The sequence below is a fragment of the Chelonia mydas genome, chromosome 5 (genome assembly GCF_015237465.2).
Source record: "Chelonia mydas isolate rCheMyd1 chromosome 5, rCheMyd1.pri.v2, whole genome shotgun sequence".
Classification (NCBI taxonomy): domain Eukaryota; kingdom Metazoa; phylum Chordata; order Testudines; family Cheloniidae; genus Chelonia; species Chelonia mydas.
The window spans coordinates 109,636,178-109,648,194 of NC_051245.2; the positions used below are offsets into that span (position 1 = coordinate 109,636,178).

Below are 12,017 nucleotides of genomic sequence, written 5' to 3' on the forward strand. Positions count from 1 at the left end.
TTACGACCTTATTACTTGCACAGCCAGGCTTTTAGTACAACTCATTTGTTTTATCTTTTCAATACCTTTCATTTCTTTTCTCATTTGTGTGTATTCCCTTTTCTAATCTTTAGAAACTTTTGGAAATTGTTTAAGGGGAGAAATTGTGGGGAAAATATGTTTTTAGTACACCTTTCTTTCCCCTTTGGTGGAGATTAGCTTTACTTCTAGGTCTTAATAGAAACATGTAACTGACAATTTAACAAGCCTACAATTTCCTGAACTGGACACAGACCTTGAATTCTGTTTGCATCCAGCAGTAATGATGAAAGATAATCATTTATGCCATATTCTTATAAGAGATGAGGAAAAAGTGTATTAATGGAAGGACCAGCTTTACAGCACAGGTTGGGTGATGGAACATAGGAAAATGCATGACCCATTTGAAGTGACATCAAAGAGTGGGAGATTTCCAGCTAGAACTATCCCCATCATGATGAAAATGCATCTCCTGTTGCATTCACAGATGAACATTTCGCTTTGCTCAGTCTTCATGCTGAAAAAAAAAAGCCAAGGTATTGCTTTATGGCAGAACGAATCAGTCTGATGTAGAAAGAGCAAATAGATTAGATATAATACTCACCATGAATATTAATCAGATATCAGTATCTCAAATCCATTTCACGATAACTCAGATGTTTGTACCCTACTACAATCCACTTAACCCTCAGATCCTTGGGGTCAACAACAATCCAGTTATGCGAATACTACACAGAAGAGCCTCCACCCTGAATATTGTGTCCTGCTATCTTAAACAAGATCTAAGTGATGATCAGCAAACAGTATTCTCTCCATTAATGCAAGGAATTATATTCAGCCATCTAATGGTTTTTTTTTTTTAATCAAAACTGAAAGGGTATTGTTCTCATTGTGGTAATATTTCTCCTTCCTGTCTAGTCACTCTGGCACTTCTTGCTGCTCAAGTAAATGCAGGGCCCTTACATAATTGTGCTTTGATGTAAATTTGTCTGCGCTCTCCCTCACAGGGCCAGCCTTGTAAACTTACTTGTTCTAACTGCACTAATGCACTGGTTAAGTCACATGCACACACAAAAACGCTTCAGAAATAGGAGTTGTAGTCCCATCATACACTAGAATTCCTTAATCCTTTCATGCCCAAGAGTAAATTTTCCAGGTACACTATCCAGCACTGGGAAATGGGCACCCATGAACAGTCTGTGCTAAGGAATTATTGTTAAAACAGAGTAAGAACCTTCATGAAGTACAATATATACTGTTTAACAATTAGGGAAACTGCTGAGGTTCAGAAAAAACATCTGTCTTGTACTTGTTAATCTTTAGGATAAGTTTTACATTATTTATTTTTATAGTGCCTGGTAGCTCCTGCCATGGTTAAGGGCCTGTCAGCATTTCCATCATAAGCCTCTACTTCAGTTTATTGTAGTAGGAGTGCCAAAATACATATTTACACTTTAGACAGCAGCACCTTTGTCTTTCTGATTTAAAATCCACTCTCTCAATGTCCCCTAACTACAGACTGGATGGAGCAGCCACAAGTGACTGAGTAAATACCATGATTTTAAGTGGAGTCTAAGTCGACTCCAGCTTAGCATCAAGCTGTGGAAGTCAATGGACCAATACGCACACACAAAAATACAGATTGAAATACGAGCCTGCTGAAAGATACGGTACACACAATTAAAATGCAAGCAAGTGAGGGAAGATAGAAAAGTAATCCAGATGGAACAAAGAAATATAACATGAAAGCAAATCAAACATTCTACTCCAGACACTGCTTGGATGAGATAATGCACATGACAACAAAAAACAACAAGTTTTTCTATAGACCTCTAACTACTTTCCCATCAGCTCTGCAAGCTCCAAGTAACAGGGTTTGAAATTTATGAGGTATTTCAAGAGGTCAGAACACTAATGTAGCTTCTAAGAAATCCAGATAATAATTACACTTTTCACTGACCTGAAACAGCCTGTCACATACTTAATTTCATTATGAAAACTAAAATCTGTCCTAAGTATCTTTTCTCTTATGAAGTCTTAATAAAATATTATGTTGGATCTCTCCAACCACAAGTACTATGTTTGCCTTACTTTTGAATTTATAAAGATAGATTTTACCTAAATTAATAACCACAGATGGAAATAACTAAACCACCTCTTACACTTCAAAGACTGTTACCGATACAGCACAAATTTAGTTATTTCATGCTTTACCTTTGATTCTCAAATTCTCAATTAATTTTACTTATTTTTTACCATGGCTTGTGGCACCAAATACAGGTCTATTTTTTAAGAAGTTTCCCCTTGTGTTAAGGTGGATTAAGACACCTTTTTAAAAATGTAGGGGAAGTTGAAGTTTTCAAGGGACCCAAACTTCTATTAAAATGTTAAAATCTTATCCCATTCGGATATCCAATTCCTGAGGTGAACGTTTAGTTAGTTTCAAGAATAAAGTTTCAGAGGGGTAGATGTGTTAGTCTGTATCCCCCAAAACAATGAGGAGTTTGGTGGCACCTTATAGACAAACATTTATTTGGGCATAAGCTTTCGTGGGTTAAAAAACCCACTTCTTCAGATGCATGCAGCCATGCTTCCATGCATCTGAAGAAGTGGGTTTTTTACCCATGAAAGCGTATGCCCAAATAAATCTTTAAGAATAAAGTTGTGCTTTCCATGATATACAATTGTTTCTCTCTAATAACAAGTGTTCAACTAGTGCTGCAAAAGAGGGTTTTAAAATATTGCTTACTGCTAACCTCTATCTGGTCAACTTAATCCATTATTCAAATTCATTCAGTTAAATTTTTTTTTAATAGGTCGGCACTAAATGAAATCCCAAACCTTTTATTCTCTTGCACTTAAAAGCTAATGTAGCGGTTGTAAGGTAGAGTGTATGTGAAAACTGGTCCCAAAGATCAATGCTCATAAACGTGGTCGATTTTGGTAGGGTTATTATGATTTTTCTTTTAAGAGAAATATGACTATTTGAAATTAATTGAAAAAGGATTTATTTTGTTTCTGCATACAAAATTGGATGAAAATAGCTAATGTAAAACTTTGTTTTTTTTTTAAAGAGATCAATGCTTAGTGACTCTTATTCTATCAGAATTTTGTGGAAAACTCACTTTACAGTTAACACACACAAAATGCAGCTGCAGTCTGTTTATTTCCCAATCTTATCAAAGTAGAGCACTAATATTTTATTTAAGGATGATCAAGGATTTATATGAAATTCAGAGGTAAAGTTATATTGTTATTGCAATAGTCTCCCTTTTATATGGGCTTCCCTACCCTTCCACCTCCATTCATATGTACAATAGAAGTTGGCTAGTATTTTTATGGGTAACATGACTTATTTCACCAGTTATTTAAAACAGCAGGATATTCAATTCACGCTAGAAGAAATCTTGGGTTCCCTTCCCCTCCTGAAGCTCAAGAGTTTTTACCACAAAATTTAGTTAGAAAAGTCAAAATGGACCAGACTCCACATGTATCGGATTTAACTAAAAAGGTAGTAAGTTGAATGTGCACTATTAGTTCAATGACTTTTTTAAAGATTGCTTTTAGAGTTCAAAACATTTTCATATAAAATGTTGACAAAAATTAACCCCACCCCCCCAACATGCCTCCCCCACCCTCCCATCATCATCCTCCCAATGTCAAAATGATTTTTAAAGACGTTTTCCCCAACAATTGCACATTGAGACGTGGACTTAACAACATAATGCTTCAAGTATGTTTCATGCCAATCGTCAATAAGAGTCATAACATTACTGAAAAAAGTACACTTGTTCTTTTGGAAGCCTGAAAGAGACTTTCCATGGGAGTATGGTTAAACAACATTTTAAATTTAAAAAACTGAAAAAACCCCCAAATAAAATATACGACTTTCTTTGGACTTAAAGAAACAGTGTTAATAATTCCCATTTGAATATGAAGAAATAACCCCAGCAGGAATCTAGTTTCACTGTACTGCACAAAACCATGTACATGAAACAATAAAACATACAGATACTACCGTTGTTCAACTGTGTATGAATATACTACATCTGGCATGTAAGCATACATGGGAAATATACTGGCCTCTCTGCAAACACGTTTTCTTAAGGCTGAACAAACCTTCGGATCCAGAAGTATTTCTTAATTGCATTCTCTTTTCATCAGGGTCAAGACTTTAATTTCCCATAAAGAGGTGACTGTTTCATAATTAAATCATCATAATGAGATCACAGATCATTGATTTTAAACTATTTGTAAATTCTCTGGATTGCACAGGTATGCGAAATAGTCCTCATTTTAAGGAAGTGTACATGGAAGAACATTTGTTTTCACAGACAAGAAATCCTTCTGGAAACGCAAGCAGATTACTCAACAGGTACTGAAATTTGGAACCTATAACCACACATTTTATTTATATATATATATATATACACACACACATATATATATATATATATATATATTCTAACATGTCACTGTATAACGACGAAGATATTTTTTCAAAGAAAGGATTTTAATTTATCAGATGTAAAAAAAAAGTCTAAGCAGACCATGTACTGTATGAACAAACAAAAATACTATGCCAACAGTTTTTATGGTAAAGGTATGTCACATACTGGCAGCAGAAGAGTATTGAAACTCGCAGTAATAAATAGCTCCAATTTAAGAATTTTCTACAACATTTCCTTAGAAAACAGGACCAGTATTCTTCCTTTTATGGTGATCCTGTAGAACACCTTCACTTTTATATATATCTAATATTATAACATTAAAACAGACACAAGAATGTTGATGACAAACAATGCTGGATTCAGAACAGTACACAGTAACACTTTTTTGTTACAAGTCCTACTGGTTTATTGACTAAGGCTAGACAGCAAGTCACAGGATCCTATTTGGTGCATTTTTTACCATAGGTCTAAGATCAATAAATGGATAGAACCAAGGACCTGTGGTCCAACCCACTGTGGCAGACTGGAGACAAATATTAGGGCCACTTTTTGGTCCCCCACTTCGTACCTTGTTTCCTGGAACTGCAGAAGTGGAAACAAGACTATAGTGTTTTAAGTGACTAGAGAAAGTCAGCAATAAGTGGCATTTTAACATGAGTAAGGTTACTAGGCTTGTGATGGTGCTGCATCAAAGGAGCATACAGGGAAACCGAGTACTTGTAACATCTGGTAGTGTCATTCCCTCAATGACTTTAGAATATATGTATGCAATAATAAATAGATCAGTTATGTAATAAGGCAGTGTGTTGAACATGCATTCGTCTTGTGGACTGGAACACCACAGAGAGATACATGATACCATACACATTCATTAAGAACAAGTTTTTTTGTGTTTTTTTTGTGTGGTTTTTTTTTCAAGGCTATCCAGGCTAACTCTTCCAGAACATTTCCTTGGTGAGAAGAGCGATCCTCTGAGTCTTGTCACTTTTCCTCTCCTTTATCAAGAGATGATGACTGGCTTTAAAGAAAAATAAAGCTGAAGAGGGTTGGTTTATTTTTTTCCATTTTGGTTGCATCACTTTGAATGTTTTATTTAAAAAACAGTTTTTGATGCAGCCAGATGCTGTATCCTCAGGATGTTCCAGATGTTTCCAGGTAACTCTGTAGTTTACGGACTGTGGTTTTGTCCAGTGAGCAAAGGTCAAAGTCAAAGGTTGTGTTTGTGATATGAAAGTGTCCAGTTTCTTCTATAAGGTTTACGATCTGGGAGGAGAAAGAGAAAAAGAATATTTAGGTGAAAATCCCATCCTTTTCATATTTTTAGGATGTACTGCACAATTGAATGCTCCTACTGAAGTATTACTGTGTAATGAATATGAACAAGTCCACAAGACCACAATTCCAAAATAACAAATGGAACAAAATCAGAACCTTGTATGTTAAATTCCCCTTCCATCCCTCCCCTGAAGTTCTAGTAGTTTTGACAAAACAGAATCTTAATTCAAACTACACCTGTTTGTTCCCCCAGAACATAACAAATAAGGGTATCCAAAACTAAGGCCAAACTCCAGCTTCAGCTAACTTCCAGCTAGAATTAACACTTAACAATAATTATTAGCACTGCGAAGAGGTTTTTTTTTTAAATCTTAAAAGCTTTTCACAAATTGCTAACTAATTATTTTTAAAAGTCTTTGGGAGGCATGGAGCTAAAATTTTTGCCCAGTGCATTTATCTGGCTCATAGCTAGGAATTCTGTTATTACAGGACATGATTGGTATTAAACCTTTTGCAAGTATTTGTAATATGTTTACCTTTAAAGAGGAAAACAAGGTTAAAGGGTTTTACAAGACAGAAATTGAGTACCACAGGCTAAGACAAAATGGTAAAAGAGAAGGAAAGAGGCACTGTCGTAAGCTACTGCAATAAATATACTTACATTAAAGCTAATTATATATCTGTGTATATTTAAATCGACTAATAGTAGATTGTAAACTGTTTGGGACAGAGACAGTCTTTTTATGTGTTTGAACAGCACCTAGCATAATGGAGCCCATGTCCACCTAGGGGCACCTAATAAAAAATAATAATAGATCTGTTTATAAAACGTCTTATGTGTGTTTGGTGTCCGTTTTCCCATACGTGGTCTGGTTTACCGGACACTTTGATAATGTTATCAAGCTTGTTATGTAATATTTGGCCTTTGATGACTGTTGGGATCCCGTAAACTCTTGGAGGAGGGGAACAATCCTCACAAAATAGTTACCAGTTTAAAACAAAACTTCACAAAAACACAAATTCAGTTACAGTGGAAATCTCAACAGATCTTGCATCAATTGTTAATTCCAGGAATATCCACTACATCTTTTGGATTAACAACTCTACATCAAGTATGATATATTTTAAAGCAAAACAGGTGTTTAAAGTTAAACCACAAACTAATCTACTCAAGAAGAAAAGGGGAAACTCCTTTAGCTGGTGATGCAACATATTGGTCAGATTACCTAGTGTTCAAACATGTCCAGCCAGAAAAGGGGGGGTGGGGCCCTGCCGGGAATGGTGAAGGACATACGTGAGCGAGTTCATTTCACACTAAGGCTACGTCTACACTACACAGCTTTTAGCGACATGGCTGTGTCATCACAGCTGTGCTGCTAAAAGTCGTGCAGTGTAGCCGCTGTTGGTCGGCTCTCCTGGCAAAAAAAAAAAACTTCTACCCCCAACGAGCGGCGTTTGCGTTGTCGGCAGGAGAGCGCTCCTGCTGACAATGCACTGTTCATACTGGCACTTGTCGCAACAAAACTTTTGTCTTTCGGGTATGGGGGGGGGGGGGTTTAACACCTCTGAAAGACAAAGGTTTTGTCATTCAATTGCCAGCGTAGACATAGCCTGCATAAACGATCATTTATATCTGGAAGGAGCAGTTATGCTGAAAGCTGATTTTCTATAAAATTTAACTCTGAATAAATGTATGCTATATGGTGTGTATCTAGACAAACTAGTCACACTTAGGAGAGCAATACCATTATTTGTTAAATGTTGACAGTGAGGAAGGGGCAAGTGATAGCTCATGGAATCAGACTCCACATGCACCTGCTTTCCATTAGGCAGAACCCCAAGGCACCTCTTTCAGCTGGCACACTGAGGGAGATGTGGTACCATGGCAGCTGCAATGCCAGTGAATCTACAATCACATGGATTATCTGGAATAAAGTCACAGAGGGAGCAGAGAGGACCGCTACTTCTCTCCACATTCTTTCCATCTCTATCTGTCTGGGAATTTAGAAATGCTCATTTGTCATGTCCATTCCACATGTTTAGGCACACCCAAGCTATACACAGCTCATTTAGTTGGGGTAGAGAATTCCTTATCCCAGCCCAAGAATCAAGTTATATGGAGCAAATCCTTGTTGCACAGGATTTGTTCCATTGTTTAGGAGTTAGCCCTTTTTCAACTAGATTGTTTTTCATTCCCTGACTTCAAACATTACAACCCTAGCTTTTCTGAGTTGGATCTTTTTAAAAGTCAATGCCACTAAGTATAAGAAACTTCTGATTTGTCTAAAGAAACTTCATCTTCCGCTTTAGAGTTAATTCTCACGACTCATTTCCTAAACAGTGAGATGACTGGTAATTAACTGTGGTTATGAATTTCCTTGAAAAGAACACACACAATTGTCACGCTTACAGAATGAATTTCTACAGCAGCATTACTGAGGTCTTACAACTCTGTCTTGGCCAACTGGATTGTGCTTGGCAACCCAATAGTGTAATAAATAGTGGTTTATGGATTTTATAGAAAAAAAGCCTTCACACTCAGTTTTAGGATGAGAGGAAGCAGAAAAGAAGCAAACAGAAACATATATTTCATTTTCTGAGGAAGAGGAAAAATAACCCCTTTGTTTAGTATATTGAAAGAAAAAGGTTCAGTTCAAATGTCTATTTCCCCAAGAGTTTCAAATGCACTTGAAACTTCTTGGCACAATATCATTTAACCACTCTGCAAATGCAACTGTCAAATATTACAGATGTGAGGGGATTTTGGAACCTACAGCATGAGCAAAGAGTATATAGGTGAATTTAGCTCCCCGCTTTACAAGACTAATGAACTTAAACTATTTTGAAAAAAAAATGTTGGTACATTTGACACTATAAAAATATTCAAGACGTTGCTTATCTTGAAAATGTGGATATTTGTGTAGAATTTTTTTTATATGGGCAACTGTTAAGGAGATTTCTTTAAATCCTGGATAGGTCAAGACTGGAGATATTTATGTAAATTGTTTCTTAGCCTGTAACCTCTTATGGGCAAGGGACTCTGCTTTTGTATGCATTTGTAAACCACATAGAACAATGGGGCCATGATCCTGATTAGAAGCTCTGGGTACTGCTGTAACAAACATTTTCTGCACATGCAGTTCTACTTTTGATTTAATGTTGAATTTTACCAATTTAGTATGAGACTTAGGTAAGTTACTCTTTCTGAATTTTAAATTACAGCCCGTTTAAATTTTATTCAGACAAACATCTATCAGTTTCACTAAAACTTTGCATCATACTGTGCACATTACGCTATGCTGTATTACAATACGTTTGCACACAATTACGATGGGCATACGGCCTAAACAGCTACACTGCAATTGTAAAGCCCTGCAGCCCAAGCCCCTTGAGCCTGAGTCAGCCGATATGGGCCAGCTGCGGGTGCTTCATTACAGTGTAGGAGAGCTCTTTTATTTAAAACCTGCAAGCTTTCGTGAGGTTAGATAATGGATTCTGACCCATCCCTATATGAAACAATCTGTTGTTATAGATGCCTTATTTTGTTTTTGAGCACACTATCTAAACTGTTGTTCCTTTTCCAACAGTAGAAGAAAAACACTCCGATTACAAATGATGGACAGAATATAGATTAGAATGACAAACCTGGTAAAAAATACAATAGTTGTAGTGCAATGTAACTTATTTTAAAAAATTTTAGCAGTGACTAGTCCAAAGACAACATTTGTTTAATTTCTCCTCCCATTTTTATTCTTTCAACAAATGGTTCTTTCTCCCTGTACCAGAGAGGAAGAGGCTTACGACACTAATGCTAAATGAAATAATGTGGAGTGGGGTTGTGAATTGGAGGATTGGACTGCACCATTTGGAAACAAGGTAAAAGTGAGAGAGAAGAATGCCTCTCAGAATTAAAACTGCTCTTTCTAACTACACAAATTCTTTTTCCCCAGGTGGGGAAAAAGGTTCAGTCTGGATTTAAATTAGACCAGAACTCTGAATACCAAAAATCCAAGTTCAGATACTGCCCCTGGAATTGATTCTGGTTTATCAGCACTTCATTTAAAGCTGTGCCTCTCAGCTTCAGTTTTTTCACTTTGGGACTTTTAATCTAATACTTTCTACTTCATCTATCCATTTTATCATTAACACCACACCCACCCACAACCTTTCCCATCTCCTCAGGTCCTGCACTGAAATTAAGAGCAAAATTTTAAATGATGAAGCAAAATACTAGATACCAGACAGCAAAAAACTGTGATATGTGGAAACTTCTCTCTTTTAGAGAGAGTCCTCAGTCCTCTCTTGTGACAGGAACATGGGAAGAAATCCAGCCTCCTTTTGTAAAGTTAGGAATGTAATCCACATCACTAATGCATCGTCTCCAAATACAACAACTAGCTGGTAATCAAGTTTATGTACATTGGGGAAGGTGAGAGGTAACCCTCCTTAGAAGGATTCTGTTTAATATGTTTCCCTGTGATACTGTGCCAGAACAGTACCCTTGGCTAACTTCCATAACAATATACTTGATTTTGAAATATAAAAACACTTAGGAGTGTTAACAGATGCATTTTTAAGAAACACAATACACTTTAAAAAATGAGATTAAAAACCTCTTTTATTGAGCAGTATCTACTCCAGGCTTTTTAAGCCTCAGACTAAGTCATATAAACATTTTAACCCTATCCCTCATCCTGGTCTCAAGAAATATATCCACTGTGTCAAGGACACCTGATAAATCAGAGTGAAATGAACCCCAAAAGTTTTAAGGGATGTACAAAAATACATCAGGATAGACCCTGACAGTTCTATGAAAAGCTTCTAAAATTTTGGAGTTCTGAGTGCCTGCCAATGAGAGTAGCGTTCATGACTTATAATATTAGCACACACATCCTTATGCTATTCAAAAATACTAGAAAAAGAATAAAGGTTTAGATTAGTTGCCAGGAAGCCTGACAGTTATAATGTTAGAAACACAACATTAAAATGTTTTATTCCAAGTATCCAGGCAGCAAAGTCCAAAAATATCCCATTTGTGAGCTTTGCTTTTCTGCTTTAATGTACAATTCTGTTTACACAATGTTGCTCCAGCTCAGTTTTATCACCATCCATCATGCCACAACAATTTATCTGTCTTAAACAAGAAAATGAGCATGTGTGCATGAGGGGACTAGAGTGCAAATGACAAACCCATTTTCGATGTCTGGAGGGTTTTAAACCATTTGATAGTTCCCAGATTTGCAAGCTTCCCTCAGATGCCCACATTTTCAAAACTTGGGTGCCTCCTGAAATTAAGCACCTAAACCTGTATTTAGATACCTAAATGAATGGCTTGTTTTTCAGTGGTGCTGAGCATGAGTGATTTCCATTGATCACTCCCCATCCCTAGGCTTCAGAGCCCAAGCTCCAGCCCGAGCCACAGCTTGAAAGCACGGTCTAAACAGCTATTTCTAGACCTCAAGGCCCACTAGCCTGAGTCTGTTAACCCACGCTGGGAGGCTCGCTCCCATGGACTGTGTAGACATACCCAATGGTGCTCAGTGTTTTGGAAAAGCCCCTTAACTTTGACAGAACTATGACAGCTTACATGAGTGGAGGATGTGCCCCCTTGCACCTAAACGCATGCGGTGAAATCCTGGCCCATTGAATTTGATGGCAAAATTCCCAGTGACTTCAATGGGGTCAGGATTTCACCCATGGTGACTAAGTATGAATCCATTGGTCGAGATGTAAGCTTGAGTACTGGTAAATGGCCAACTTAATCTGCTGCTGTTTTACTTCTAATTGCATAAAAGCTGTTGCATTACTAAAAGAAATCTCAATCCCTTCCATTTATCATACATATTCCCTAGAAGAGAAAATGGGGAAGATTTTTTTTTTAAATGTGATTTTTGTTGTAATTTCTATCTGGTAGCACGCCTTCCCACCTCCACCCACCCCCATACACAAATACTAGTAAATAGATTTCCCATGTGTCCCAGTTCTTGGTCATCTAATCTTTTGCATCTACAGTCTCCCTCTTGGCCACTTCATAGGTACCTTTAGCTTTAACTACCACCTTTACATTGATATTACTCAAATATGTATAATTTGACATCTATAATGTCATATAATAATACTCTTGTCTGCTCTCCCTGCCCCAAACTTGTGGACTCATCTCAGCTTCCTTCAACTAATTGTCTCTCAGAGAATTGCTTCTCTTGGGCAAGAGCAGCATCCTCGACCAGCTACATCTTTCTTTCTTTGTTCTTCAGCTGAGAACTCCTGTTTGCC

The 12,017-nt window shown here is 37.0% G+C and overlaps 1 protein-coding gene across 4 annotated transcripts in view; it reads right to left on the reverse strand.

Moving 5' to 3' along the window:
- Window positions 1-3,013: 3,013 nt before the first annotated feature.
- MLLT3 (MLLT3 super elongation complex subunit) overlaps window positions 3,014-12,017 on the reverse strand; it is a 218,090-nt gene continuing 209,086 nt past the window's right edge. For all 4 annotated transcript variants that reach the window (XM_007061680.4, XM_043546319.1, XM_027824159.3 and 1 more), the window contains one exon: window positions 3,014-5,732. In XM_007061680.4, the coding sequence (XP_007061742.1) occupies window positions 5,601-5,732 (132 nt within the window). In that variant the 3' untranslated portion in view covers window positions 3,014-5,600. The remainder of the gene's footprint in view (window positions 5,733-12,017) is intronic.